The 26,631-nt window shown below is 49.6% G+C and overlaps 2 protein-coding genes across 2 annotated transcripts in view; both read left to right on the top strand.

The window, feature by feature from the left end:
• Positions 1–13,821, top strand: part of LOC116579348 (zinc finger protein 345-like) — a 30,454-nt gene extending 16,633 nt beyond the window's left edge. Inside the window, exon 4 of the mRNA XM_032324594.1 lies at positions 11,717–13,821. The gene's annotated coding sequence lies outside the window, so the exon portion shown is untranslated. The remainder of the gene's footprint in view (positions 1–11,716) is intronic.
• Positions 1,624–11,719, top strand: LOC116579350 (zinc finger protein 345-like). Its single transcript, XM_032324596.1, has 3 exons — positions 1,624–1,866; positions 4,401–4,527; positions 8,917–11,719. Exons 1-3 carry the CDS (start codon positions 1,834–1,836, stop codon positions 11,241–11,243), a joined length of 2,487 nt encoding a protein of 828 aa, XP_032180487.1. The 5' UTR covers positions 1,624–1,833; the 3' UTR covers positions 11,244–11,719.
• Positions 13,822–26,631: the final 12,810 nt, after the last annotated feature.

Below are 26,631 nucleotides of genomic sequence, written 5' to 3'. Positions count from 1 at the left end.
TCTTACTGTTAATGCCTCATTAGAGGTGTAAACAACCTTAACTTGACGGTGGCAAGTCTTCGGTAACATATCAAAGTACTTTCAACACCTCCCTTTTCCTTACCTCCCCCAACCCCAGAGAATGAAATCAGCCACTGCTCAGAACCCTAGACAGCAGCTCCGTCTGGCCTCGGGTGCTGTCCCTGTGCAATAATAAACCCCCACTTGTCTTCAAAGACATCTCAAGAATTCTTTCTTGTTCATTGCCTCTGGATTCCAACATACTGAATCTCCCTTTTATTCCAAAACCACATGACTTGATCATCACACCCGGCACATTTTAACGTATACTTTGTATTTTTCCTTCATGTTTCCTGTCCTTTGAACATAGTAAAACCTACAAGAAGGCAGGACTTGGGACGCCTGGGTGGCTCAGTTGGTTAAGCAGCTGCCTTCGGCTCAGGTCATGATCCCAGGGTCCTGGGATCGAGTCCCACATCGGGCTCCTTGCTCGGCAGGGAGCCTGCTTCTCCCTCTGCCTCTGCCTGCCTCTCTGTCTGCCTGTGCTCGCTTGCGCTCTCTCCCTCTGTCTCTGAAAAATAAATAAAATCTTTAAAAAAAAAAAAAAAAAAGAAGGCAGGACTTTAGTCTTCTGCTGGCATATCTCCTAACACCTACCCAGAGTTCCTGAAAACCTAGAATGAGTCAGTGCACATTTGTTAGACAATGAATAAAGATGACATTTGCGTTTATCTTTCCTTTTAACTTATCAGGGGGCTCTAAATGTGCTCTTTACTTTTCCCTCCAAAGTACTGTTAATTAGTAAAGGAAGCCACATTTAAAATGAAGTCAGTTGGCCACAAATGGTAAGCACTGTCACAGGGAGGACATGGATAATCAGCAAGAGGAAGAAAGATACTTTTTATCTTGATGAGGATGTATGCTTTCTTGGTAGGATTTTCAATCTCCTTTAAAAAAAAAAAAAAAAAAAGGATGATTTCTATTGTCCCAGCAAAGACACACTAACCTTGGCAAGCAGCCGATGAAACACCCCGACCTCTAACTCTTTTCTTGAATGACTTTTTTTTTTTTTAAAGCTTTTATCTATTTGACAGACAGATCACAAGTAGGCAGCGAGGCAGGCAGAGAGAGAGAGAGGGAAGCAAGCTCCCTGCCTAGCAGAGAGCCCAATGTGGGGCCTGATCCCAGGACTCTGGGATCATGACCTGAGCCGAAGGCAGAGGCTTAACCCACTGAGCACCCAGGCGCCCCTCTTGAATGACCTTTAGTTGAGAGCCACGGTTTCCAATCTCCTTCATCCTTATGTTTCAGGAATGACAAATGACACATTTTGATATAAACAGCCTCACAACATCCAGGCACATTAGTCTACCACGGTGACATGCTTTATTTGATTCTGTCTTTTCCTAGACTTGCGAAGCCTTCTGCGAATAGGTCTCTGAGGTGACAATCCTGTTTCAGCTTCTCCTGACGTGAAGGGACACCTAAGGTTCCGAAATCTAGGGTGTGCCACACCCTCTCTGAGACCGCCAGAAGCGTGAGAGCCACCCCACCCGGAAGAGCGTAACGCCTGAGGACGCAGCGATGAGCCAATGAGGGCCGCGAACACGGCATATCTAGGCGTGCGCATCCGCGGCGGGCGGGACTTCCGGCCTCGTCCCCGCTGCGGGGTTGTAGTCCCAGTTTAGGTCTGTTTATCTCATCGGGTTTGGGACTGCGGGTCCGGATCGTGGTAACTGACGCTGAAGACGCGAGTAGCGGCGCGTCCTCGCCGCACACACTTGAGCCCGGGTGTCCACTACCCTCTGGCCCGCTTCTGGCCCGCCGAGTCCGATGGCGGCGGCCGTGCCCAAGGACCCGTCTGAGGTAAACGCTCATCCCGCGGGCCCTCCCGCCGACCCCTACCCAGACCCCGAAGGCCCGAACGCGGGGCGCCTGCTCGAGGCCCTGCGGCCCAGGCCCGGGTGTCCGGGGCAAGGAGGCGCCGGTGGGCGGGGGCCCGTGTGGGAGCGCCGGCGGGCTGCTTGCGGGCGCGGGCTCCGGGCTGACCGGCAGCCGGGACGGGGGCTTCAGGGGGCCCGCGCCACCAACGGGGGACGGCGCGGCTGCATTGGTTCTGGCAGGAGCAGGGTGCGGCGCGGCGGGTGAGGCCGGCGCCGTCCCTGCCTGCCGAAGCCATGTCTGCTGGCGGTGAGGGGAGGTGGTCTAACCCGGGTGTCAGGGGGCTTTCTTGGGCCGCGGAGAAGCGCCGCCGCCAGGGGTGAGCGCTCAGGCAGGGCGCGTAGCAGGAGAGACTCGCTGGTAGTGGCCCGACCGCCCCCTTGTCCGCTCTGGATGTTTTAGAACCTCGGAGAAGGGCTGAGGCGAATTGTGCGTGTCGCAGAGGAGAATTGAACGGGGGGAGTGAGGGGAACCCCGGGGCTTTTGGTCCGTGACGCTTGAAGAGAAAACTGCAGAGATTTTACCGCAGAGATGTTGTTTCTGTGGGAGCCACAGGGAACAGCGTTTGGGACCGAAGAAGCCGAGTCAAAGCCGTAGCCAGTGTGGGGAAGAGAGAGGTCGTCTTTTTTTTTTTTTTTTTTTTTAAATTTATTTTTATTTAAAGGAAAGGTGTGAAAGGTGTTATGAATTCCAAGCCCAGGAGACTAAACTAGAAGGTCCAAGTATAGTGGCTTCTCATTGGGTGGAGCGATCATGAAAAGGCGGTCTTTGGGCAGGGGGTAGTGAAGTGGTATCCCCAAATAAGTTCAAGTCCATCTCTTTCTGTTGCACCCGCAGGTGATACCACCCACTATGGTAGTGTCTGAGCTGCCCCCAGTGCAACCTCCCGACCCCAATTTAGGAAGATTGCCCCTCATTAATTTTCACAGTTCTAGCAGCTGAAGGGAGGGAAAGTCCCATCAACCTGATGGACGTTAACAGTAAGTTGCTTATCTTTGGGAGTGTCCGAACGTGTTTCCACAGTGTTAGGTGACTTAGGTGTTTCAGAAAATGGTAAGTGATGGCATTAAGTGGGCAGCTGGACAGGAAATTTTAGGAAACTGGGGGAAAGATTCATGATGAAGAGTTTGAAAAGTGATGGCTGCTGTGTGGACCACGGTGGAGACTGGGATCACATTTGGGAAGGGAACGCAGAGTGTCATGGCAATGCTCCTAGTAGGTCAGAGGGACCTAGTAACATGTGCTGAAGAGTGGTTTTCCTGCTCAACTCGTGGTCGGGGTTGCTGGGCGTTGTGAACACAGGTGAAGGAGAGAGGCAGTGATCTGGCAGATACACGGACAAGCCTTCCGTGGGATGCTGGGACAAGTGATAGCTGAGGACATCGGGGTGGGGGGGGTTGTTTGTTTGTTTGTTTGTTTAAGTAGGCTCCATTCCCAGTGTGGAGCCCAACAGGAGTCTTGAACTCAGGACTATGAGATGGACACCTGTGTGGAGATGAAGAGTGAGATGCTGAGCCCATTTAGCCACCCAGGCGGCCCCTCCTGCGAGTATTTGAGAGGCTGGAGCTGCTCTCTCTTCAGTGTTCTAGGACTTCACCGGAATTTTGTGGTCAGCTTTTATGGCATCCGGAGTGTTTCGGAGTCTTCCTGCCAGAAACGGTCTGGGGCAAATGTCATTTTTGCTTTTCTGTGCCTGGCAGAGAGGTCCTTAGGGCTGGTTGTTTTCAGAAAGGTCCAATAGTGGATGGTTGGTTCCCAACTGTGGAGGGCCAGCATGGGTAGTAGGGGAGTAGAAGACGGTGTAGGAGGAACCTAGGTAGACAGTGGTTGTGAGTGTCGTGCTGCAGGGAGGATTAGAGGCAGGTGAGGAGGCCTCTCAGCAGCATTTGAGGCTTTCCCTCAGTTGGGATCTTTGGGAGTACTGGGGTGGTAGTTGGAACCTGTTTCAGTTTGTCACATAATCCTTTGGTTGTCATGTGACAAGGACAAGTGTGAGTCAAGGGAGAGTCCTTTGGAAGGTGTGGGCTTTCATCGGTGGGGTCTGAAGACATGAGAGAGGTCCAGTCTACAGAATCATGTAGACCTGGAGAGGAAGTGTGGGCTAAGGGCCTCAGGGTCCTGGTACTGAAGACTTCCTGGCAGAGCAGAGCCTGTAATTGGCTGTCTTGAGGGCACACCGTGGGAGACTCCATGAGAATATCCTGGCAGGGGTTTGGGACTTGCAGGCCAAACCCAGAGCTTAGATTGCTTCCATGTGTCCCCTGCGTATTACCGCTGAGCACTGAACAGTGATTGGTGGGAAGGTGAGAGGAGAGCAGCGTTAGAGGCACCAGGACCTGGTATTATCTGAGGAGGGGAGCTGGGCTGGCAGGAGAGACCGGGGTGGGTGTGTGGGTTGCAACACTGCTGGGTTCTCAGAGAGAGAATGCTCAGGGTTCCATGTTTTCCTTTCATGGTAGTGTGGTGTGACCTTTGAGGACGTGGCCGTGTACTTCTCCTGGAAGGAGTGGAGGCTTCTTGATGAGGCTCAGAGACGGCTGTACCACCATGTGATGCTGGAGAACTTTGCACTTGTATCGTCACTGGGTAAGGCCCTCGGCGTCCCCTTGACCTGCCCTGGACTCTGTACCCTGCGGACTCCCCTCCTCCATTCTTCAAGGGGAAGGTTTGTGCTTCTCTGGTGTGGACTCTGTTCACTGCCTGCTTCCCCGGCTTTCTGGGCGGTTGCTTTTGTTGCTGGCCCTGAGTTGTTGGTATGCCCTTCTGTCTGCCCACAGCCCCAGTACCCGCTGCGCTGAGTCCTGATCAGGTAGGATCACAGGTCAGTGGTCCTGCACTGAGGCTGATGGAATGCACCTTGCTTGCCCTCTCCCTGGCTGGGACCCTGTATCTAGGTCCGTGACTCATCGATGGCCTAGGTTTTGACCTCTCCCTTAGGTGACATTTCCCTGTGCCTGCCTGTGCCTGAAATTGGAGGCATTGGTATGCGCACTGCTGTAGTGGAGCCTGGGCCGTTTCTCAAGAAGGTCCTGTGTGGATCTTTCTATAATGTTTACATCTGTTCTTCTCCCTGGCCGCCTCCATTCATGTTTGTGAGGTATGATGGACAAATCAAATTCTATGACTGAAAGTGTTACATAATGATTTCATGTAGTTCAGCATTATCAAGTTCTTACCAAAATGAAGTGAATCAGTATAGCCATCACTTGGCATGAGTACTTTTCTTGTGCTGGTGAGAAATGGAAGGCCAACCCTCTGAGCAAATTTCAGCGCTACAGTGCAGTATTAACTGTAGTCAGCGTGCCCTGTGTTAGTTCCTCAGAAGTGAATCCTTTTGTCGTTGAACGTGTGTCTCCCTGACCATCCTCTGCCCTCCTCCTCACATGCACAAGTGCTGTCTCAGTCTCTCTTTCCCAAATAAATGGGTCCTTTTCTTTTCTCAAAAGTAAAGAGGACATACCTGTAAATAATGTCATACAGTATTGTCTTTTTTGCATAATGGTTTCACGTGGCATAATGTTCTTCACATTGAGGCAGGTGGCACTGTGTAGCCATGTTGTGGCAGTGAGTCTGCTGCCTTTTTTATTCATTTTATTGTCTTTTTTAAAAAAGATTTTATTTATTTATTTGTCAGAGATAGAGAGGAGTGAGAGTGAGCACAAGAAGCAGAGTGGCAGGCAGAGCAGAGGGAGAAGCAGGCTCCCTGCCGAACAAGGAGCCTGATGTGGGACTTGATCCCAGGACGCGGGGTTTAGTACCTAAGCCGAAGGCAGCCACTTAACCAACTGAGCCACCCAGGCATCCCGTTTTTTATTGTCTTATTTTATTTATTTATACATATATGTTTTTTAGATTTTATTTAGTTATTTGAGAGAGAGACATAGAGAGTGGGAGTGAGGAGGTCAGAGGGAGAATAGACTTCCCCTGGAGCTAGGTGCTGGGTGTGGGACTTGATCCCGGGACTCTGGGATCATGAATTGACCTGAAGGCAATTGCTTAACCAGCTGAGCCACCCAGGCACCCTGTTGCCTCTTTTATATGTGAGATTTCCTGCATGCGTGTGTTCAGTAAACGTTCCTTTCCCCACTTTTTAGATTGATTGATTGATTGATTGATTATACAAGGGGAGAGAGAGCATGCCCATAGAAGGAGGGGGAGTGACAGGCAGAGGGAGAAGCAGGCTCCCCGCTGAGCAAGGAGCTCAGTGTGGGACTGGATTCCAGGACCCTAGAGTCTGACCTGAGTCAAAGGCAGACACTTAACAGACTGAGCCACTCAGGCGTCCCATATTTCCAAAATGTTGTTTGTCACCTTACTATTTTGCTTAGTAATTTTACATATTTTTGTTGATCTCTACACCCCCTGTGGGGTTAGAACTCACCACTCTGTGATCCCTGGTCGCATGCTCTACGTGCTGAGCCCGGCAGTCCCCCCATAATATTCGTTGTCACTTTAAGCCTTGGCACAGACTGAAAGATGTTGCTCTTCTGGGTGTTGTGAATGGTCCTGCAGTGGATATGGACATGCAGGTAGCTTGTGCAGATAGTGGTTTGGTTGCCTTGGGATACACACATAGCTAGAAATGGCAGTGGTGGGGCATAGGGTAGTTCAGTTTTCCCGTTTCTGTGTGCTCTCGCTAATATGTTCCATGGTGACTTCCCTAATTGATGGCCAGCAACAGCGTTCAGGGGGTTTGCTTTTCTCCATGTCCTCACCAGCCCGTCTTAGCTTTTTGGTAATCGCCGTTGTGAGAACTACGAGGTGATACGTTGTGGTGTTGGTTTTCATTTCTCTGACGGTTAGTGAGTGTGAGCTCGCATTGGCGCCTGAACATCTCCTCTTCACTCTTTGGTGTGTTTCTTTGGCTCTGCTGCAACTTTTCAGTTTGGCATAGTGGTGCTTTTGCTTTCGTGACCTATGCTTTGGGTGTCCTGTTCAAAAAATCCTTGCCAGGGCTAAGATTAAAGAGGCTCTTCCCTCTCTTTTTGCCGGGAGCTTTATGGTTTCCGGTCATGGGTTTCAGTCTTGCATCAACTGCACGTGTGTTTTTAGGTACTGTGGGTGGGGATCCACCCCTACTGTTTGCATTTGGGGAGTCCGGTTTCACAGCAGTGCGAGAGAGGGTATTTTTCCCTCTTGGCATAATAGTGAAAGAGTAGTGGACTGTGTGTGGCCATCCTTATGGGCTTTTCCTTCCTCCATTCCGTTGTTCTGTTTTATTTTCTTTTTTTTAAAGATTTTCTTTATTTGACAGACAGGGATTACAAGTAGGCAGAGAGGCAGACAGAGAGAGAGGGGGAAGCAGGCTCCCTGCTGAGCAGAGAGCCCAATGCGTCACTTGATCCCAGGACCCTGAGATCATGACCAGAGCAGAAGGCAGAGGCTTTAACCCACTTAGCCTCCCAGGCGCCCCTCCGTTGTTCTGTTTTTATGCCTTTACCCTATTTTTTAGCATCATCTAGCTTTGCAGTCCGGTTTTAAGTTCAAAATTGTGTGGCCTAACGATCGGATCTTCTTTCTGAGGATTCCTTGGGCTTTAGGCTTTGGTTGATTTGGTGGCAGATGTCCCAGTGTCCCCTGTGGAGCAGGACGCTGGGGGCTCTGCTGAGCAGGGACCTCAGTTGCACCTACCCTGGGGCCTGTGGAGACAGCCCAGGCCTTATTGCGCACCCATCCCCACATGTCTCTGCTGATACAATCTGCAGGGATTTTTCTGTGTGCATATGCCCTCTTTGATGCTCCCCCATGTACTGGTCCGTCTTAATTGGACTGTTGATCCCACCGAGGCTCATGTCATTCATGGCCAGCTATTGCCTTTATTTTTCTTGGAGGTAAGGATGGTATCTCTCCTTCTACCTTCCCACTGATAACAGTCCCACAGGACATTTTTCTGTGTCGACTGTGTCCTAAGTAGCTCTGCGACAGTGCTGGCAGTGGGCTTGGCCTGTTTTCCATCAGTTCATATGTCTTCCTGGTGTGCTCTAGTTGCTCTGCTAGGGCTTCCAGGACAAGTGCCTTGTGTATCAAAGCGTGGACATGCCCCAGACATGAGCAGATGGGCTTAGAAGGAGCCTGTTCCTCATGAATGGCTGCTGGCAGCGGTGGGATATCAGGCCTGTGTTTGTTCATACTGGGAACCTTTCTTTGCTCAGCCAGAGTTTGGAGCTATTGCCGATGGCCACCCCCCGTTTCTCTTTTACCTTCCTCACCGTTGACCTTTTTTTTGTCAAGTGAATTCTTTTTTTTTTTTTTTTAAGATTTTATTTATTTATTTGACAGAGAAAGAGATATCACAAGTAGACAGAGAGGCAGGCAGAGAGAGAGAGAGGAGGAAGCAGGCTCCCTGTTGAGCAGAGAGCCCAATGTGAGGCTCAATCCCAGGACCTCGGTATCATGACCTGAGCCGAAGGCAGAGGCTTAACCTACTGAGCCACCCGGGCACCCATGTCGGGTGGATTCTACTCCTTTGGTAATTCTGTTTACTCTGGTACAGGGATGATCCCTGCATCTCGGGCATCCAATCTCACCCATTTCTATCACTGCTCTTTCTGTGTATCTCAGCATTCACCCCCAGGCATTTTGAAATGAAATAGTCAACGTTTCCTTAAACTGTCCTTGACTGCAGACCATTTCATGTGATTGGTTTGTGCTCAGCCCTCTACTCAGCCAGAGGCCAGCAGCAGCAACCGTGGTACACAAACCTTTGGGCAGAAAATAAGCTGTAGACCTTGGCTCTCTTCCTTGACCTGCCCTAGTTTTCTGTCCTCCTAGTGTGTTCTCCCTAGTACGTTGACGGCTTGGGCCCAGAAATGGCCCAGAAATGCCCAGTGGCCTGTCCTATAGTTGAGTTTCTTCTCTTGTGTGTGGAAAAGCATAGTATACCATCCTGCCTAGATGAGTCGGGTGCATGTGTGTGATGGGCTCACCCCCTCGCTACAGCCAGCACATATTTCACCAGCATTTCTCTGCCTTCAGGTTGCTGCTGTGGAGCAGAGGATGAGGAGGCCCCCTTTGCACAGAGCGCTTCTGTAGGCGTTTCACAGACCTGGACGCCCAGGGCTGCTCTGTCTTCCCGGAAGACCCACCCCTGTGAGATGTGCGGTCCCGTCTTGAGAGACATTTTCCACTTGGCTGAGCTCCAGGGGAAAGAAAACAGCCAGAAATGGTTGAGGTGTGGGGCCTGCGGGAAACAATTTTCTTTCAGTGTGAAGATGGAGCAGCAGCAGCAGCAGGAGCAGCCCGCGGGAGCAAAACCATTCAGAAGCCGTGTGGACAGGGCCTCTGCTGTCAAGAGCTGGGGATCCGGTGGTTCGGGAAAGCCCTTTACCTGTGGAGAGGTTGAGAAGGACTTGCTGTCTGGCTCGGGGCATCTGGGGCAAGAGGCCACTCTTACTGGGGAGAAGCCACATTCGATCCCCCACTGCAGGGCAACGTTACGACACGGAAGCAGTCATGGCACTTGGGACCAATGTAAGAACGCTTTTGGTCCCAAACACACGGATACACGGGAGCAGGGTGTCCACCTTGGTAGACAGTCCTTTGTGTGCAGTGAATGTGGGAAAACTTTCAGGTACAAATCCTTATTTGCCATACACCAGAGATACCATACTGGAGCACGACATCATGAGTTTGGTCCATGTGGAAAATCCCTTGGGCAACAACCAACCCTGAATGAGCAAGGGAAGACTCAGGGTGGATCCGGGCAGTACACCTGCAGCAAATGTGGGAAATCTTTAGGCCCTGAATCTGTCTTCCTTCATCCCCAGAAATGGCATAGTGGAGTGGAGAGTTATGTTTGCAGCGGGTGTGCAAAATCTCTTAGCGGTAGCTCAGTGTTGCTTACTCATAGTGTCCAGTCTGGAGATCCGTTGTATAAGTGTCATAGTTGTGCAAAATCTTTTCCGTCTATTTCTGCCCTCTCAGATCATGAGAGATCTCATGCAGGGCAAAGACGGTATGAATGCAGTGATTGTGGGAAATCTGTTACCAGTAGTTCTGGCCTCCGTTCTCATCAGAGAGTTCACACTGGAGAAAGGCCTTATAAATGCCATGAATGTGGGAAATCTTTTGCTGGTAGTTCTTCACTACGTTATCACCAGACAATTCACAGTGGAATTAGGCCTTACGAGTGCAGCGAATGTGGGAAATCTTTTGCTGGTAGTTTTGTCTTACGTTATCATCAGAGAGTTCACACTGGTGAAAGGCCTTATGCGTGCAGTGAATGTGGCAAATCCTTTATCCGAAAAACTAGCCTCAGTGTACACATAAAAGTTCACTCAGGTGAAAGGCCTTATGAATGTAATGAATGTGGGAAAAATTTCACTGCTAGTTCTGCCCTCCTTCATCATCAGAGAGTTCATACTGGAGAACGGCCATTTGAGTGCTGTGAATGTGGGAAATCTTACACTGCTCGTTCTGCCCTCCGTTCTCACCAGAGACTTCACACAGGAGAAAGGCCTTATGAGTGTCGCGAATGTGGGAAATCTTTTACTTTTAGTTCTGCCCTATCTTCTCACCGGAGACTTCATACTGGGCAAAGGCGTTATGAGTGCTATGAATGTGGGAAATCTTACACTGCTAGTTCTACCCTCCGTTCTCACCAGAGACTTCACACTGGAGAACGTCCTTACAAGTGCCGTGAATGTGGGAAATCTTTTACTAGTAGTTCTGCTCTCCGTTATCACCAGAGACTTCACACTGGAGAACGTCCTTATGAGTGCCGTGAATGTGGGAAATGTTTTATCACTAGTAATCAACGTCGTTCTCACCAGAGAGTTCACAGTGGAGAGAGGCCTTATGAATGCCCTGAATGTGGCAAATCATTTCCCCGAAAAGGTAGCCTCAGTATACACAAAATGGTTCACTCAGGTGACCGGCCTTATGAGTGTAATGAATGTGGGAAATCATTTATTGCTAGTTCTGCCCTCCGTCGTCACCAGAGAGTCCACACTGGAGAAAGGCCTTATGAGTGCCATGAATGTGGGAAATCATTTACTGCTAGTTCTGCCCTCCGTTATCACCAGAGACTTCATACTGGACAAAAGCCTTATGAGTGCCGTGTATGTGGGAAATCTTTTATCACTAGTAATCAACATCGTGCTCACCAGAGTGTTCACAGCGGTGAGAGGCCTTATGAGTGCAGTGAATGTGGCAAATCCTTTCCCCGAAAAGATAGCCTCAGTGTACACAAAAAGGTTCACTCAGGTAAACGGCCTTATGAGTGTAGTGAATGTGGGAAATCATTCACTGCTAGTTCTGCCCTCCATCGTCACCAGAGACGTCACACTGGAGAAAGGCCTTAGAGTGTCGTGAATGTGGGAAATCTTTTTATTAGTCATAATGGTTTGAGACATCATTACGGCCTTCACACTGCAGGAAGGATTTAAAACAGCACAGGTGATACTTCTTGCTTGGTGGCGTTTAGGCTGGAGGACAACCTCTGAATTGACTGTGGTTCCTCTGAATGTCCCCAGTGCAGTGACTTCCCATAAGATCCAGCCATTTGCAGAAAAATTCGGAACCTGCATAGTCCTTTCTGATGTGGGTGCAGTCACCGCAAGATGGAAGTCACTGGCAGCGTCTGGCACCTGGCAGTTCCTGGTGTGCGTACATCACCACCCCAACATGGTTAATGATGCCGAGCTGTTCACGTTCTCAACTGCTCATCCAAATTCTGGGTACCTGGAACCTCTCGTTCCATTCCCACTTAGGGCAGGGATGTGACCAGTGTTGATCCACAGTGGGCGATGTGAGTTCTGGGTGGTGACTCGCACAGGAAGGCTAAGTCCCACAGGGGTGTTGCTGGTCTCCTGATGCTTTGATGACTATTTGCAGCTTCCAGGTCACCACACAGGAATTGTGTGCCCCGTGTTGCTCTGATTAATGTATCAGTAAGTGCCATGTTTGTTTGATTACCTTTGGTCTTGGACATTGTGTGCACTTGAAGGGGTGGTTTGAAAGCAGCATCGGGCTCTCCCACATGAAGGAATGAGCAGATCGCATTCCATCCCATACTTGCTGTGTCTCTGAGAGGAAAATTGCTAATAAATATTGTACATATATATATAAATACTCCAGCTTGTGTGTTCATTTGCATTATAACCAAAGACCTTGGTGATGTGCTGAATTTTACAGTCTCAGATGTGTCAGAGAAGTGTGAGTCATGGAATAACTAGGGAGCTGGATGGCAAAGCTTGGGACAGTAGGGAAAGTTTCCGATGGAGGGTTTGAAAAGTGATGGCTGTGATGTGGACCCGGGTGGAGACTTGGATCCCATTTCAGAACGGAACACAGAGTGTAATGACAAAGCTGCTAGTAGGTTCAGTATCCTACTACGTTTTGTGGAAGAATGGTTGTCTTGGGCAGCATGTGGTGGTGGTTGTCGGGCATTGTCACCATGGGTGAAGGAGAGAGAAAGATCTGGCTGATGATGGCCAAGGTTGCTTGGGATGATTGGAAGAGATGGCTGAGGACGTTGAAAATTTAAACAAGATGACAGTGAGACTGGGGCTATTCTCTCTTCCGTGTTCTAGGGCTTCCGCAGAATTTTGTGGTCAGTTTTTATGGTGTCTGGGGTGTTTCTGAGTCTTCGTGCCAGAAAAGGTCTGGGGCAAATGTGATTTGTGGTTCTGCGTGCCTGGCAGGGAAACCCTTAGTGCTGGGGTTTTCACAAAGGTTCAGTAGAGGATGGTTTGTTCCTGATTGTCGAGGGCCACCATAGGCAGCAGAGAAGTAGAAGATGGTGTAGGAGGATCCTAGGTTGACAGTGGTTGTGAGTGTCGTACTGCAGGGAGGATTAGAGGCAGGTGAGGAGGCTTCTCAGCAGTATTTGAGGCTTTCCCTCAGTTGGGATCCTTGGGAGTACTGGGGTGGTAGTGGAACCTCTTTGTGTTTGTCACACATCCCTTGGTTGTCATGTGAGAGGTACATGTTTGAGTTAACAGAGAATCCATTGGTGTGGGATAGGAAGGTATGGGCGTTCATCTGTGGGGTGTGAGGATGTGCGAGAGGTATAGTCTATGGAATCAAGTACACCTGGAGAGGAATTGTGAGCTAAAAGCCTCACGGCTCTGGTATTGAGACTTCCTGGCAGAGCAGAGCCTATAATTGGCTGTGCTGAGGGCTCTCCCTGGGAGACTCCATGGTAATATTGTGGCAGGAGGATGGGACTTGCAGGCCAAACCCAGAGCTTAGCTTGTTTCCATGCGTCCCCTGCGTGTTATTGTTGAGGACTGAACAGTGATTGGTGGGAAGGTGAGAGGAGAGCAGCATTAGAGGCACCAGGGTCTGGTGTTTATCTGAGGAGGCGAGCTGGGCTGGCAGGGGAGACTGGGCTGGATGTGTAGGCGTTTCAAGTGTAAGTTCTCAGAGAGAGAATGTTCACAGTTTTCCTCTCTTCCTTTTCGGCAGAGTGGTGTGACCTTTGAGGACATTGTTGTATACTTCTGTCCTTTTTCAGTTTCAGAGATGGCACAATGGAGAAAACTGTTACGTTCGCAGTGGCTGTGCAAAATATCTTAACCGTAGCTCAGTGTTGATTACTAAGAGCATTCAACCTGGAGAAAGGCCTTCTGAGTGTAGTGACTGTTCTAAATCTTTTACCTCTATGTCTGCCTCCCATTATCACTGGAGATCTCAGGGGAAATACCTTATGTGTGCAGTGAATGTTCAAAATCTTTTATCACCAGGACTGACTTCCTTTCTCACTAGAGTTTACACTGAATAAAGGACTTATGTGTGCAGTGACTGTGGAAGGTCCCTTTGCCAGAGAAACAACCTCAGTATACACCTAAAGGTTCACTGAGGAGAATGACCTTTAAAGTGTAATGATTGTAGGAAATGTGTTATTTTTTAAAAGATTTATTTAGGGGTGCCTTGGTGGCTCAGTGGGTTAAAGCCTCTGCCTTCGGCTCAGGTCATGATCCCAGAGTCCTGGGATCGAGCCCCACATCAGGCTCTCTGCTCAGCGGGGTGCCTGCTTCCTCCTCTCTCTCTCTGCCAGCTTCTCTGCCTACTTGTGATCTCTGTCTGTCAAATAAATAAATAAAATATTTTAAAGATTTATTTATTTATTTTATAGAAGGAGAGAACACTGAGAGGAGGGGCATATGCTTTCTCCTACTGAACTTGGATCTAGAATGGGAGGTTGATCCCATGACCCATGAGATATGACCGGAGCCCAAACAAAGAGTTGGACACTTAACCAGTTGAGCCACCAATACACCCCAAATGTGGGAACTCTTTTAAGTAGATGGCAACATTCATTTACCATCAGGGAGTTCACCCAGGAGAAAAGCTTACGAGTGCAATGAATGTGGGAAATATTTTTTTAAAAAGATTTTATTTATTTATTTGACACAGAGAGAGAGAACAAACAGGCAGAGAAAGAGGAAGGGAATCAGCGTCCCCGCTGAGCAGAGAACCTGATGTGGGGTTCGTTCTCAGAACCCTAAGAACATGACCTGAGCCAAAAATAAGAGTCTGTTGCTTAACCCACTGAGCCATCCAGGCACCTCAACCAAGCATTATTTTTGTTTGTTATAATAAAAGACAAATGGTTATTTTTAAAATATTTTATTTATTTATTTGACAGAGATCACAAGTAGGCAGAGAGAGCAGGGGAAGCAGGCTCCCTGCTGAGCAGAGAGCCCGATGCGGGGCTCGATCCAGGACCCTGAGATCATGACCCAGGCCACAGGCAGAGGCTTAACCCACTGAGCCATCCAGGTGCCCCACGTATTGCATTTTTCTTTTCTTTTCTTTTCTTTTTAAGATTTTATTTATTTGACAGACAGAGATCACAAGTAGGCAGAGAGGCAGGCAGAGAGAGAGGAGGAAGCAGGCTCCCCTCTGAGCAGAGAGTCCAATGCAGGGCTCCATCCCAGTATGCCAGGACCACGACTAGAGCCTAAGGCAGAGGCCCCAACCCACTGAGCCACCCAGGTGCCCTGTATTGCATTTTTCAAAAGTACATATGTTATGTGAGGGTTTTTTGTGTCTATGCACCATGTTTGTTAGAATCCAAAATTAGGGTGCCTGGCTGGCTCAGTTGGTAGAGCATGTGACTCTTGATCTTGTGAGTTCAAGCCCCACACTGGGTGTAGAGATTACTTAAATAAAATCTTTTTAAAAACTTAAAATCTGGGCGCCTGGGTGGCTCAGTGGGTTAAGCCACTGCCTTCGGCTCAGGTCATGATCTCAGGGTCCTGGGATCGAGTCCGGCATCGGGCTCTCTGTTCGGCAGGGAGCCTGCTTCCCTCTCTCTCTCTCTCTGCCTGCCTCTCCGTCTACTTGTGATCTCTCTCTATCAAATAAATAAATAAAATCTTTAAAAAAAAAAAAACTTAAAATCTTTTTTAAAAACCATAAAACTAAAAAAAAAAAACAAAAACTAAAAAAACACCCATAAAACTCCAGTTTGTCTAATGTAAACAAAGCTCCACTTGGAGAATTGATTTTTCTTTTTTAAGATTTTATTTATTTAGGGGCACTTGGGTGGCTCAGTTGTTGAGTGGCTGCCTTCGGCTCGGGTCGTGGTCCTAGGGTCCTGGGTTCGAGCCCCACATCAGGTTGCCTGCTTGGTGGGAGGCCTGCTTCTCCTTCTCCCATTCCCTCTACTTGTGTTCCCTCTCTTGCTGTGTTTCTCTCTGTCTAATAAATAAAATCTTCAAAAAAAAAGATTTTATTTATTTGAAAGAGAGTTGGTAGGGAGGGGCAGAGAGGGAGAAGCAGGCTCCCCGCTGAGCAGGGAGCACGATGTGGGGCTCCATTCCAGGACCCTGGGATCATGACCTGAATCAAAGGCAGACGCTTAACCATCTGAGCCACCCTGGCGTCCCTGAAGGACTGGTTTTTGAAACTCTCAGGATCACTTTTCTTTCCCTCAGATGTGTTTTAGGTTCCAGCTGTGATAAAGTAACAGGGTCTGAGTGGCACCCTGCACAGTGGCAGATTATATATTGGGTTAAGAGAGGAGGTGGGCAGTGGGGTAGGGGGTGTGGGTTCATCTGGGTGGCTCAGTGGGTTAAAGCCTCTGCCTTAGGCTAGGGTCATGATCCCAGGGTCCTGGGATCAATGCCTGCATCAGGCTCCCTGCCTGGTGGGAAGCCTGATTCTCCGATTCCCACTCCCTCTGTGTTCTCTCTCTTGCTGTGTCTCTCTCTGTCAAATAAATAAATAAAATCTTTAAAAAAAAAGAAAAGAAAAGAGAGAGGAGGCGGGGACCGGAAGCAGCCCAGGTGAACTGGTTGTTGAACTCGATGGTGGCTGTAGAAGGGAGAGAAGTGACTGGATTCTGGGTCCATTTTTAAGGAAGAGCCAAGTAGAGTTCTGGATATTGTAGGTGAGGGAGAGAAAGGAGTCGTCAGAAGGGACCCCAGGCATTTTGGTCCTAGCATCTGAAGCTCCATCAACTAGGATGGTGAAGTTGGGAATTCATGATATGGTGTTGATGCTCTTAATAGGTTAGAGAGATGGTAAAGAGGGCTGAGTCTGTTGCTCAGACACATGGTTGTGGGTGGTAGGGACACAAAGATGAAGGGAGGATTATCTGGCAGGTGATCAAGGCTTCCGTGGGGTGAGTGGATGTGGAATGGCTGTGGAGGCATGGGCGTAATTGAGACAAGAGGACACTGAGGCTTCTGCTGTCCACAACTGTACAGAATCAGTGTCATTTTGGGGCGAGCTTTGGTGGGGTCTGTGGTTTTTCAGTCTTGCTGGTGAATAAGGTCTGGAGGAAAGGTTATCATCTGTGAGAGTCACTATAGCAGGCAGGGGGATCAGTGATGCTCAGATTTTTTTTTAAAGATTTTATTTATTTATTTGACAGACAGATCACAAGTGGGCATAGAAGCAGGCAGAGAGAGGGGTAAGTAGGCTCCTTGCTGAGCAGAGAGCCCGATGCGGGGCTCGATCCCAGGACCCTGGGATCATGACCTGAGTTGAAGGCAGAGGCTTTAACCCACTGAGCCACCCAGGTGCCCCATTGTGATGTTCAGATTTTAATGAAAGTTTATTAGAGAATAATGGATAATGGCTGCTGAGGGGAGAGCAAGTGCACTGTGGAAGTGGGAAGATGGCACGGGTGTCTCAAACTCACATGGAGTTCTGGGTGGTTAACCTTGCAGAAAGGTTCAGAGGTAGGCTGTGAGGCCTTCAAAGCAAGATTCAGGGCTTTCCTGGGCTGTGGGACCCATCTGAGGTCTGGGTTGTGCTGGATCCTGTTTGAATTTGTCAAGCACTCTCTGGATGTCCTGTGCTGAGTCCCTAGGTGAGGCCAGAGAGATGCCTATGGAGTGGGGCAGAGGCAGATGGTGGTGACTGTTAACATGTGACTGTGCTGTCAGGAGCTATGAGGAAGTATAGTTCACATAGAAAGGAAGTGTGACCGATGGCTCCAGGGCCTTGCTGTTGGGAACTCAAGGTGAACTAGTGAAGCCAGGTTTGGGTCGTATCTGGGATTCATGATCTTGGGGACCCCAGGGTTATTGCCCGGCAAGAGGGTTTGAGCCCTCAGGGCCAGACCCGTTGCTTAGATGGCATCTGCCTACCTGCCTTTTCGTGGTGAGGATGAGCAGAGTACTAATGGGGCCATTAGAAGAGCATGGGCATCAGTGGGACCAGGGACTGGCATCCCCTCTGAGCTGTGCACCTCTGGAGGAAGACAAGTTTTCATCTGTCGCTATCATGACAGGCACTATGAGACTTGAGGAAATGCTTGTGTACTTGTGGGAGGAGTGGGGGCTCCTGGATGAGGTTCAGGGATACCTGTACCACAGCATGAATCAGAAGAACTTGGCGCTTACATTCTCAAATCCTCACTGGGCAAGGCACTCATGCTCTCCCCAGTGCCCTGATCCAGGCTTCACATGCCCCTCCCCGACCCTGCTTTCCCCAGAGCGTGTTGTGGGCTTCCTTCTCACAGTGGGACCATGGACACTGCTTCTATGCGCAGTTCCTGGGCAGGTGTTGTGGTTGCTAGGGCTGGGCTGTTTGCACTGACCACCTCCCTCCTCTACAGCCCCAACATCTGCCCAGAAGTCTCACAGGGAAAGATTCAGCATCAGCAGTCTTAGAGTGAGCCAAAGGGTCTTGCCCTGCTTGCCCTCCTCCCGGCCGGTGACTGCGTTTCTTTCTTTTCTTTTCTTTTTTTTAAAAATATTTTATTTATTTATTTGACAGAGACCACAAGCAGGTAGAGAGGCAGGCAGAGAGAGAGAGAGAGGAGGAAGCAGGCTCCCTGTGGAGCAGAGAGCCTGATGCGGGGCTCCATCTCAGGACCCTGGGATCATGACCTGAGCCAAAGGCAGAGGCTTTAACCCACTGAGCCACCCAGGCACCCTCGGTGACTGCGTTTCTGTCCATGGCACTGCTGCACCTTAGACTTTGCTTGCTTCCTTCAGCTGATGTTCCCTTGTGCTGGCTGGTGCCAGGGGTTACTTGTATTCTCATGGCTGCTACTACCTGGACCATGAGCTGTTTTTCGAGCCTCCCACTCACTTCTCTTCGTTTAAATCTCTTTTTTTTTTTTTTTAAGATTTTATTTATTTATTTGTCAGAGAGAGAGCGAGTGAGAGCGAGCACAAGCAGACAGAGTGGAAGGCAGAGTCAGAGGAAGAAGCAGGCTCCCTGCGGAGCAAGGAGCCCGATGTGGGACTCGATCCCGGGACGCCGGGATCATGACCTGAGCTGAAGGCAGCTGCTTAACCAACTGAGCCACCCAGGCGTCCCATCGTTTAAATCTCTTTTCTGTGGTCTGTTGCATGCTGACTTGCCCTGGCCCTGTACTGCCACTCATCTGGCATTTTTTTCCCTCCAGTGTTTGTAACCTCCATGTCCCATGTAGTTGTTCAACCAAGACCTTGGGAAGAGTTCTTTTTGCATCACAGGTTGGACATGACCCAAGCCACAGCAGGATGGGGTCAGAGGAAGACTGGCCCTGGTAGATGGCAGCTGGGGAGAGTGTGTTGTCAGGGCTGTGTTCGATTGCACCAGCAACCTATCTTGTTCAGCCAGGGTTTTGGTGCCATTGTCAGTGGCCACACCCACCCATCCATTCATCCATCCATCGATTCTTCCTTCCTTCCTTCCTTTCTCTCTTTTCAAAGATGTCTATTTATTTATTTATTTATCAGAGAGAATGAGAGCAGGAGCAGGGGGAGCAGCAGGCAGAGAGAGAAGCAGTCTTCCTGCTGAGGAAGGAGCACGATGTGGGACTCAGTCCCAGGACCCTAGGATCATGATGGGAGCTGAAGGCAGACACTTAACTGACTAAGCCACCCAGGTGTCTGCTATCTTTCCACTGTTGATATTTTTCTGACTTGTCAAAACCTAGGGAAAATCTTCCCTCGTTGGTACTCCTCATCCTACCCATCCCTCTCACCGCTGCTTCTGAAGCAGTCTGCAACATTGACCTGCATACATTGTGTCCTGAAGTGTACACATAGCCTGACATTGGTGTTGAACTCCCACTTGTTTGTTGCAGTTGGATTGTCCTGGGATTTCACACCCTTCTGCATAGCCTTAAAAGTCACCAGCAGACAAGTTCCCGTTGAGAGGCCTTGGTGGAAGAAGAAGTTGTACATCTGCCTTGCTTACCTATGGCACACGCCCTGCCCTTGTATCTTCCTGGGGAGGCTGCTACCAATATGTGCCCTTATGGGTCCAGTAATGCACGGTAGCCACTTCTGCAACCAGAACCTTACTCCCGTTTCTTGAAAAGCATCCCCCGGATTTATTTCTGGTTGCCTTTCCTTTGAGTAATTCAGTTGTTGTAATTCAATGAATCAGTGTGGACACATTCCTCCAGTAACATCAACACGTGCTGCACTGTCACTTCTTTGCTTTCAGGTTATTGGTGTGGAGCAGAGAACCCAGGTACCTTCTGTTTAGGAATAGCACAGATCAGGACTCCCCAGGCAGGTCACTTCCTCCAAAAAATCCACCCTTGTGATACATGTATCCATATCTTGAAGCACATCTTACAGTTGGCTGAGTGCCATGGAAAACATCATGGACAGAAATTGTATATCAGAGAGCAGCATGTATCAGACATTTTTTTTGAAGATTTTATTTATTTATTCGGCAGAGATCACAAGTAGTCAGAGAGGTAGGCAGAGAGAGAGGGGAAAGCAGGCTCCCTGGTGAGCAGAGAGCCTGATGCGGGGCTCGATCCCAGGACCCTGGGATCATGACCTGAGCCAAAAGCAGGGGCTTTAACCCACTGAGGCACCCAGGTGCCCCCCAAACAATTTTATTTCAGTGTAAACTCTCAGGGTCACCATGATTAACATATTGGTGAAAAGCTTCAGAAGCAACATGGAAGGGCCCTCATGTGTGAAGAGCTGCAAGTTCCAGATGCTAAAGAAGCCCTTTACGTGTGGGGAGGTTAGGAAGCACTTACTGGCCACCCCAAGGTATTTCTGCAAGAAGAGGATGCCAAACAAAACCATCACATGTGGGTTGGCAGAAAGTCATCCCAACTGTGGAGAATGCAAGAAAGCCTTCAGCTACACAGACACACTTGCTCAGAACCAGGTGTCTACACTGGAGAAAAGCCTTAAGAGTGTAGTGAATATATTAAATATTTTAGCTATAGTTCCACCTTCAATTATCAATGTTAGTTCACACTGGAGAAAGACCTTAGTTGTGGAGGGAACATGCAATCTCCTTGTTCAGTGTAACAAAAATGGATCAAAGCCTCTCTGAGTAGCCGTCTGTCCTCATTGAATCTCATACATCTAAACCTCCATAGTGGGAAGATTCCCCATATATTTCATTTATGCAGGAAGTGTGTGTGGCTATGTTGCACTTTCTAACTTGCCCAGTGCTCTTTCCAGATTTATGTCCCTGCCAGTTTCTGTGGCCAAGGCCCCTCCATCTCTACCACATGGCAGGTCCCCACAGTGTGCATCAGTCACCACCAGAGCCAGCTCCAGGAAGCTGACATCTGTTCTGGGACGTATTGCAGCAAATTAGGAGTAACCTGAGTCTTCGCGAGGTCCACATTCCCTTCTCTCTGACCAGTTGGCAAAGACCTCACCCATGTTTGGCCTAGAGGAAACCAAACGAATTCTACTGGCAACTTGACAAGAACCTTGTCAGGCACCTTTGTCTCACTTGGTGCTTGTGATACTTTTCTAGCTCCCAGGTCTCCCACCTGAGAACTGCCTACCATGGGTTGCTTCGGTTTGTAAAATAAGAAAAACCTTATAGTTTAAGTTGTCTCTAAATTTGGGGGTTCTAGTTACTATGCAGTGGTTTATAGTAGATTTGGGCCCTGCACGCATTACAATTTTTGTCAGTATGCCAGAAAATGGCACCTCAGTTTTGGGCAAATTCGTATTGCTGCTCATGGCCTCTTTATGATAGAGTTGTCGTTCTCATTAATGGCATGGATGCCTGGGTGACTGGCCGCCAGATACCCGCATATGGCCCCTTAAAGAGGGGCAACCGACCCTCTGCCCTCGAGCAGGGGCCTTCCGTTCCCCAGAGGGCCTCGTTGTCAAGGTTGGCCTTCTCTCCCAGGGTCAGGTGGGGAATCCCCTTACCTAGGCCTTGCGAACTGCGGGATTTACAGTTCCCAGAACGCCCTGCGTTGACGACAGAGTCTCTGAGCCAGTGAAGGCTTAGAAAAGAGGCGCCCCGTGATTGAGCACAAAGGGTCGGGGCGGGACTTCCGGCGTCGGGTCCTTGACCAATAATTCGGCGGCTTGCTTGTTTTGTCAGCTTGTGGGAGGTTCCGGAGGGCAGGGCGGGGTCGGGGAGGGGCGGTGTCTGCGCGAAAGCGGGCTTTATCCCGGATAAAGTCTAGGGGTCGGGGATTTCGCCGCCTGCGGGGACCGCCTGGAGACCTCGGTGTCTGCGACTGCCCGGGCCGCTCATCTGTCATCACTTCGCTCCGCCGAGAGGCTCCTATGGCGGCGGCCGCGCCCAGGGACACAGCTGAGGTAAGCTCTCGTCCCCCGGGCCCTCCCCTCCGCCCCCTACCCTGACCCCGAAGGCCCGAGCGCGGGGCGCCTGCTCGCGGCCCTGCGGCCCAGGCCCCGGTGTCCGGGACAGGGAGGCGCCGGTGGGTGGGGGCGCGTGTGTAAGCGCCGGCGGGCTGCGTGCGGGAGCGGGCTCGGGTCTGAGGGGCCGCCGGGGCGGGGGCTGCAGGGGGCCTGAGGGGGGAGGATTCTGCCTTCAGGGGAGAGAGCGTCCGGCGGATCCACGCCTGCACTGGCGGGCCGAGGTGCGGTACCTTCGTGAGGACTTTGGACGCCAAGGGGACTTTTGGCCAAAGGAGGGACCTAAGGGGTGATGAGGACATCCAGGCCCTGAGAGATTTGGTCTTTGTTCAAGGTCACACAGCTGGTAAAAGGCAAAACCGAGTACTCAGGCGCAGAGTAGAACCAAGCCTGAGGTCAGCTGGCTCCTGGGCCAGGCAGGGGTCCAGTGAGCCCGTCGAATCCCAGCACTGACGCACTTCTTAAGGGCCTGCCTCTTCAGCACAGGTTCTCGTGGCTGTAGAAGGGCTTGGAACCTACACAGGGAACTGGAGGGTGTCCTGGTCCCTCACTGCCCCAGACCCTCACCCCAGTGTCCTCTGACTGTGGTGTCCCGAGGCTCTTCATGCCATTCCTCCCTCCTTGAATCTGGTGAACCTGGAGAACCCCTAAGCCCAGGTTGTGGTGGGAAGTCCACAGTTCAACGGAGAGCGTCCTTGCCATACCTCAGGCAGGCATTCCCTTTTCTGGTAACCGTCTGCAAACAGGTGTGGAAAGTTAACCCAGGAGTGGGTACTAGGATGTGCTAGTGCTTCCAGGAAACTGAGGTCAGGAATGTTTAGAAACCACAGGTCTCCTTCCTTTGAGGTAGGAGTAAATAGCAAATGAATAGGTGTCAAGTGACTGCCAGAGATGTTGGGTGTGTATTCTAGAAGTAATAAAAAATTTCAATCCCAAAGTCTTGGGAGGCTTCATCTGGCTTCACAGTGGAAAACAGACTATGGGCTTGATTGGGTCCTAACAAATGACAGTCATTGTCAGGCTCCTGCTCTAGTCCAGGTGAGGGTGCATGGAGGGGTTGTTGCCTGGGAAATGGTTGGATTCTGGCTGTGTGTTTTAAGAGGGGCAACTAGACTTTCTGATGTGCACAGTGAGGGAACAAAAGAGATAATCAGTGATGATCTCAGAGCTTTTGGTCTAAGGAATGGGAGCTGCATCACTGTGTTACTAGAATCCGGTCCATGGACACAGTAACAGTTGAGGCGAGGCTGGACTTCGAATTTAAAAGCAGACAAGGTTTTATTGGGGCAACAGCTACAATGGAAGGGAGACACAGTCACAACAAAGGTGTCAGACTGGCTCTCCAGACAATAGCCGGGGAAGGTTATAAAGGACCTAGAGTGGAGAAAGAGTGACGTCTAAGCATGTGGGACTGAGGACACACAAGGAGCTGGGCACATGGTTGACAGAACGAACTTCTTCACACATTGGGTATTTTATTTGCAGTTGTCACCCCCTCTGGGAGTGATTTATAGCTTTATCATGAGGTAAAGGTAACTGTCAGTCACTCCCTGGCCGGTCTGCACAGGCGTGAGTCCCTGTGTCTGGGGTTAAGCCCAGACTGATCTGGGTGGTTTTGTTGCTGCTTGAAGGGTAGTTTTGGTTTCCATGCTAGGATGCTACGCCCCTTGGGTCTTTTGCCGGAGTTAAGAGATAAACGGAAAAGAGGAATGTGAGGAAAAATGGTGGGACAAAGATCGGTGGATACAAGCAGCTGAGAAGGAAAGATCAAGCCTTGGTCTTAAGCTGGTGGGAAATTCACACGAGCAAGTTGGTGTTCACTGAGGATATCAGGAGCTTTGTTCTGGCCATTTCAAGAGTCTGAGGTTTGGGATACCTGGGTGGCTCAGTGGGTTAAGCCTCTGCCTTCGGCTCAGGTCATGATCTCAGGGTCCTGGGATTGAGCCCCACATCAGGCTCTCTGCTCAGCAGGGAGCCTGCTTCCCCCCTCTCTCTCTGCCTGCCTCTCTGCCTACTTGTGATCTCTGTCTGTCAAATAAATAAATAAAATCTTAAAAAAAAAAAAAAAGAGTCTGAGGTTTTTTACAAATCATTGACTGGAGTGGTTGATCAAATGAGCAACTAACACACAGGTCAGGAAGTCTGGGGAGGGATTCAGATTAGAGACATGGACGATGTGGTAGCTACGGTGTGTACCACGATGAGGAAGCTGTGGGTCACATTGAGGCAAGCTTGAGGTTGTGGTGGCAAAGCTCTTTGGAGGCTAGGTGTGGAGAATGGGGACCCAGGACTGGGTCTCTTGCTTGGGTACCTGGTGATGGTATTAGGCTTTATAAATGTAGGTAAGTGGACCTAAAGATTTGGTGTATCAGGCAGGATATAGTCTGGTAGGTAGCCAAAGCTTCCCAGGGAAGAGTGGCTTTCCGATGGATGCAGAGACAAGGGGTAATGGATGAAAGATGACACTCAGGCTGAAGCTGGTACTTAGAGCCACTTTTTAGACTTAGCAAGATTTTTTGAGGACTTTGGTGGGGTGTGAAGTGTTTCGTTCAGCCTGGTCAGGGGAAAATAGGATTATCTGTGAGAATCACTAGGCCTGAGATGGGCAATTCATGGGGGTGGTCTTGGAATGATGGGGAAAGAGAAATTTTTTATTTGCTGAGGTGTCAGCAAGTACATCAAGGAAATAGAATGGAACTCTGGCTATCTGAGATCCACACGTGGCTCTGTGTGTCTGAGTCTGAGGCAAGGATCAGAGCCACAGGGTGAGGTCTTCGTAAAATGATTTGGAGTAACACTGCTATGGGGACCCATGGGAAGTTGGTGGTCTTACGGGATCCTGTGTGAGTATTGCCAAGAGTACTGTGGATGCTATCTGCCAAATTGTGGCAGAAGGCCTAAACCCTATATAATGCACTTTCTTGATGTTTGATGAGACCAAGTGCTCAAATGGCCCGAGTTCAAGTTCTCCTCCCCACACTGCTTCGTGGGATAATAACTTCTAGCCCAACAACCCTTTCCACAAAGGGAACGTGGCGCAGTTCCCGCTTATCTCTTTGTAGCAGGTTCAGTCCCTACCAGCCCACAGGCTTAAACAAGCCAGTCCCATCCTCCTGTGGGATTCAGAGTGCTCTCAACCTTTTCATTCTACAAGGATAACATCTCACAGCCCCGGTTCGTTCACTCTTTTTTAGATGCAGCTCCCATGTGGGCCTTTATATGGTGAGTGGTATCCTGTTCTCAGAGATGTGAATTTATGGGATAAATAAAGTGCTGTCAGGCTCATCTGTCCAGTCTCAGGTTGTGTGTTTGGCCATTACCATAATCTAAGAGTGGGACTAAGAAGAGGCGGTAACATCTGGGTAGGTCAGGCAGATGCGTGAGGAGCGGGGCAGTGAGGTGGTGGCAGCCATGGTCACGGAGCTGTGGAATGTGGAGACGGAGGGATGTGCAGTCCAAAGAATGGTGTGTGCTTGGAGAGGGAGCTTTGTCAGATGACCCCAGGGCCCTGCGTTGATAATCACAAGGCAACGACCCTACCAGGGGAGTCACTTGTCAGGAGGTGGTGGATCCCGGTCACTGGCCCCACAGCTTACATAGGCATTTGTCCACCTGTCTGTTGCTGGTGGTTGAACCCAGTGGTCAGGGGGACCAAGAGGTAACAACAGCACTGATAGTACCAGGGCTTGATGTCTCCTCTAAGTTGGGAGGCGTGGGAGATAGATGGTTATAGGGTAGATGTGTGGAGAAAGGGACTGTGGCTCCTCAGAAGTAGACTGTGGTTTCATGCGTCATCATCATAGCAGGGCAGTGTGACCTTTCAAGATAGAGCTTATAGCTGTCCACACTATAAGCAGGAGGAGCAGATTTCCTATCACTGTTACTGAATTTTGAATCAAAATATCCTAGAAGACTAAATGATGTGAAATGTGAGCCTGCAAATGTGTAAGGTTGATTAAATAAATAGCAGGATGTTCTAGAGGGAACTAAAACCTTAGAGACTGTACTTGGAACATTTGTTTTTCTTGCCCAGCAGGTGAAGCAGAACTGAGAGACCCACATGTCACCGTCAAGGAGATGAAGGGATGAATGCCAGGGAGCCTGAAGAGACCGGTGTAGAGGTGTCCATCAGACCATATTGATGGTTCATAATAGGGTTCTTCAAAAAGACAAAATGGAAGAAAGTAAAAGGACACCAACATACTCATCAGGATGAAATTGGCTTTTGTCCCGTCAAGATGAGAATGGAGGGCTCCTGGGTGGCTCAGTGGGTTAAAGCTTCTGCCTTCGGCTCAGGTCATGGTCCCAGGGTCCTGGGATCTATTCTCGCATCGGGCTCTCTGCTTAGGGAGCCTGCTTCTTCATTTCTCTCTGCCTGCCTCTCTGCCTACTTGTGATCTCTGTCTGTCAAAAAAATAAATAAAATCTTAAAAAGAAAAAAAAAAGATGAGAATGGAGCTTGGGGCTTTGGTTTCACAGAAAGGTCTGGGGGAAAGGCCATGACTATGAATGTGTTGGATTTGCTGCTTGTGCTTGAACAGAACAAGGATGTGGTGCCACTTGGTAGATGAGACCAGAGCACCTAATGTCAGTGGACGACAGCATGCGTACATGCAGTGAGATAATACCTCTGGAATATCCAGTGAACTGTACTATGTAATTTTTTAAAAGATTTTATTTATTT

Source organism: Mustela erminea, chromosome 19 (genome assembly GCF_009829155.1).
Source record: "Mustela erminea isolate mMusErm1 chromosome 19, mMusErm1.Pri, whole genome shotgun sequence".
NCBI lineage: Eukaryota > Metazoa > Chordata > Mammalia > Carnivora > Mustelidae > Mustela > Mustela erminea.
Note: the sequence above shows the minus strand (reverse complement) of the source record. Positions and strands in the feature narration are given on the sequence as shown.

Excerpts from the sequence above, each read along its gene's own strand:
- LOC116579350 (XM_032324596.1), top strand. The coding sequence starts at position 1,834 with ATGGCGGCGGCCGTGCCCAAGGACCCGTCTGAG. Across the intron at positions 1,867-4,400 it reads TGCCCAAGGACCCGTCTGAG|TGTGGTGTGACCTTTGAGGA; the intron begins GTAAACGCTCAT and ends CTTTCATGGTAG. Across the intron at positions 4,528-8,916 it reads TGCACTTGTATCGTCACTGG|GTTGCTGCTGTGGAGCAGAG; the intron begins GTAAGGCCCTCG and ends CTCTGCCTTCAG.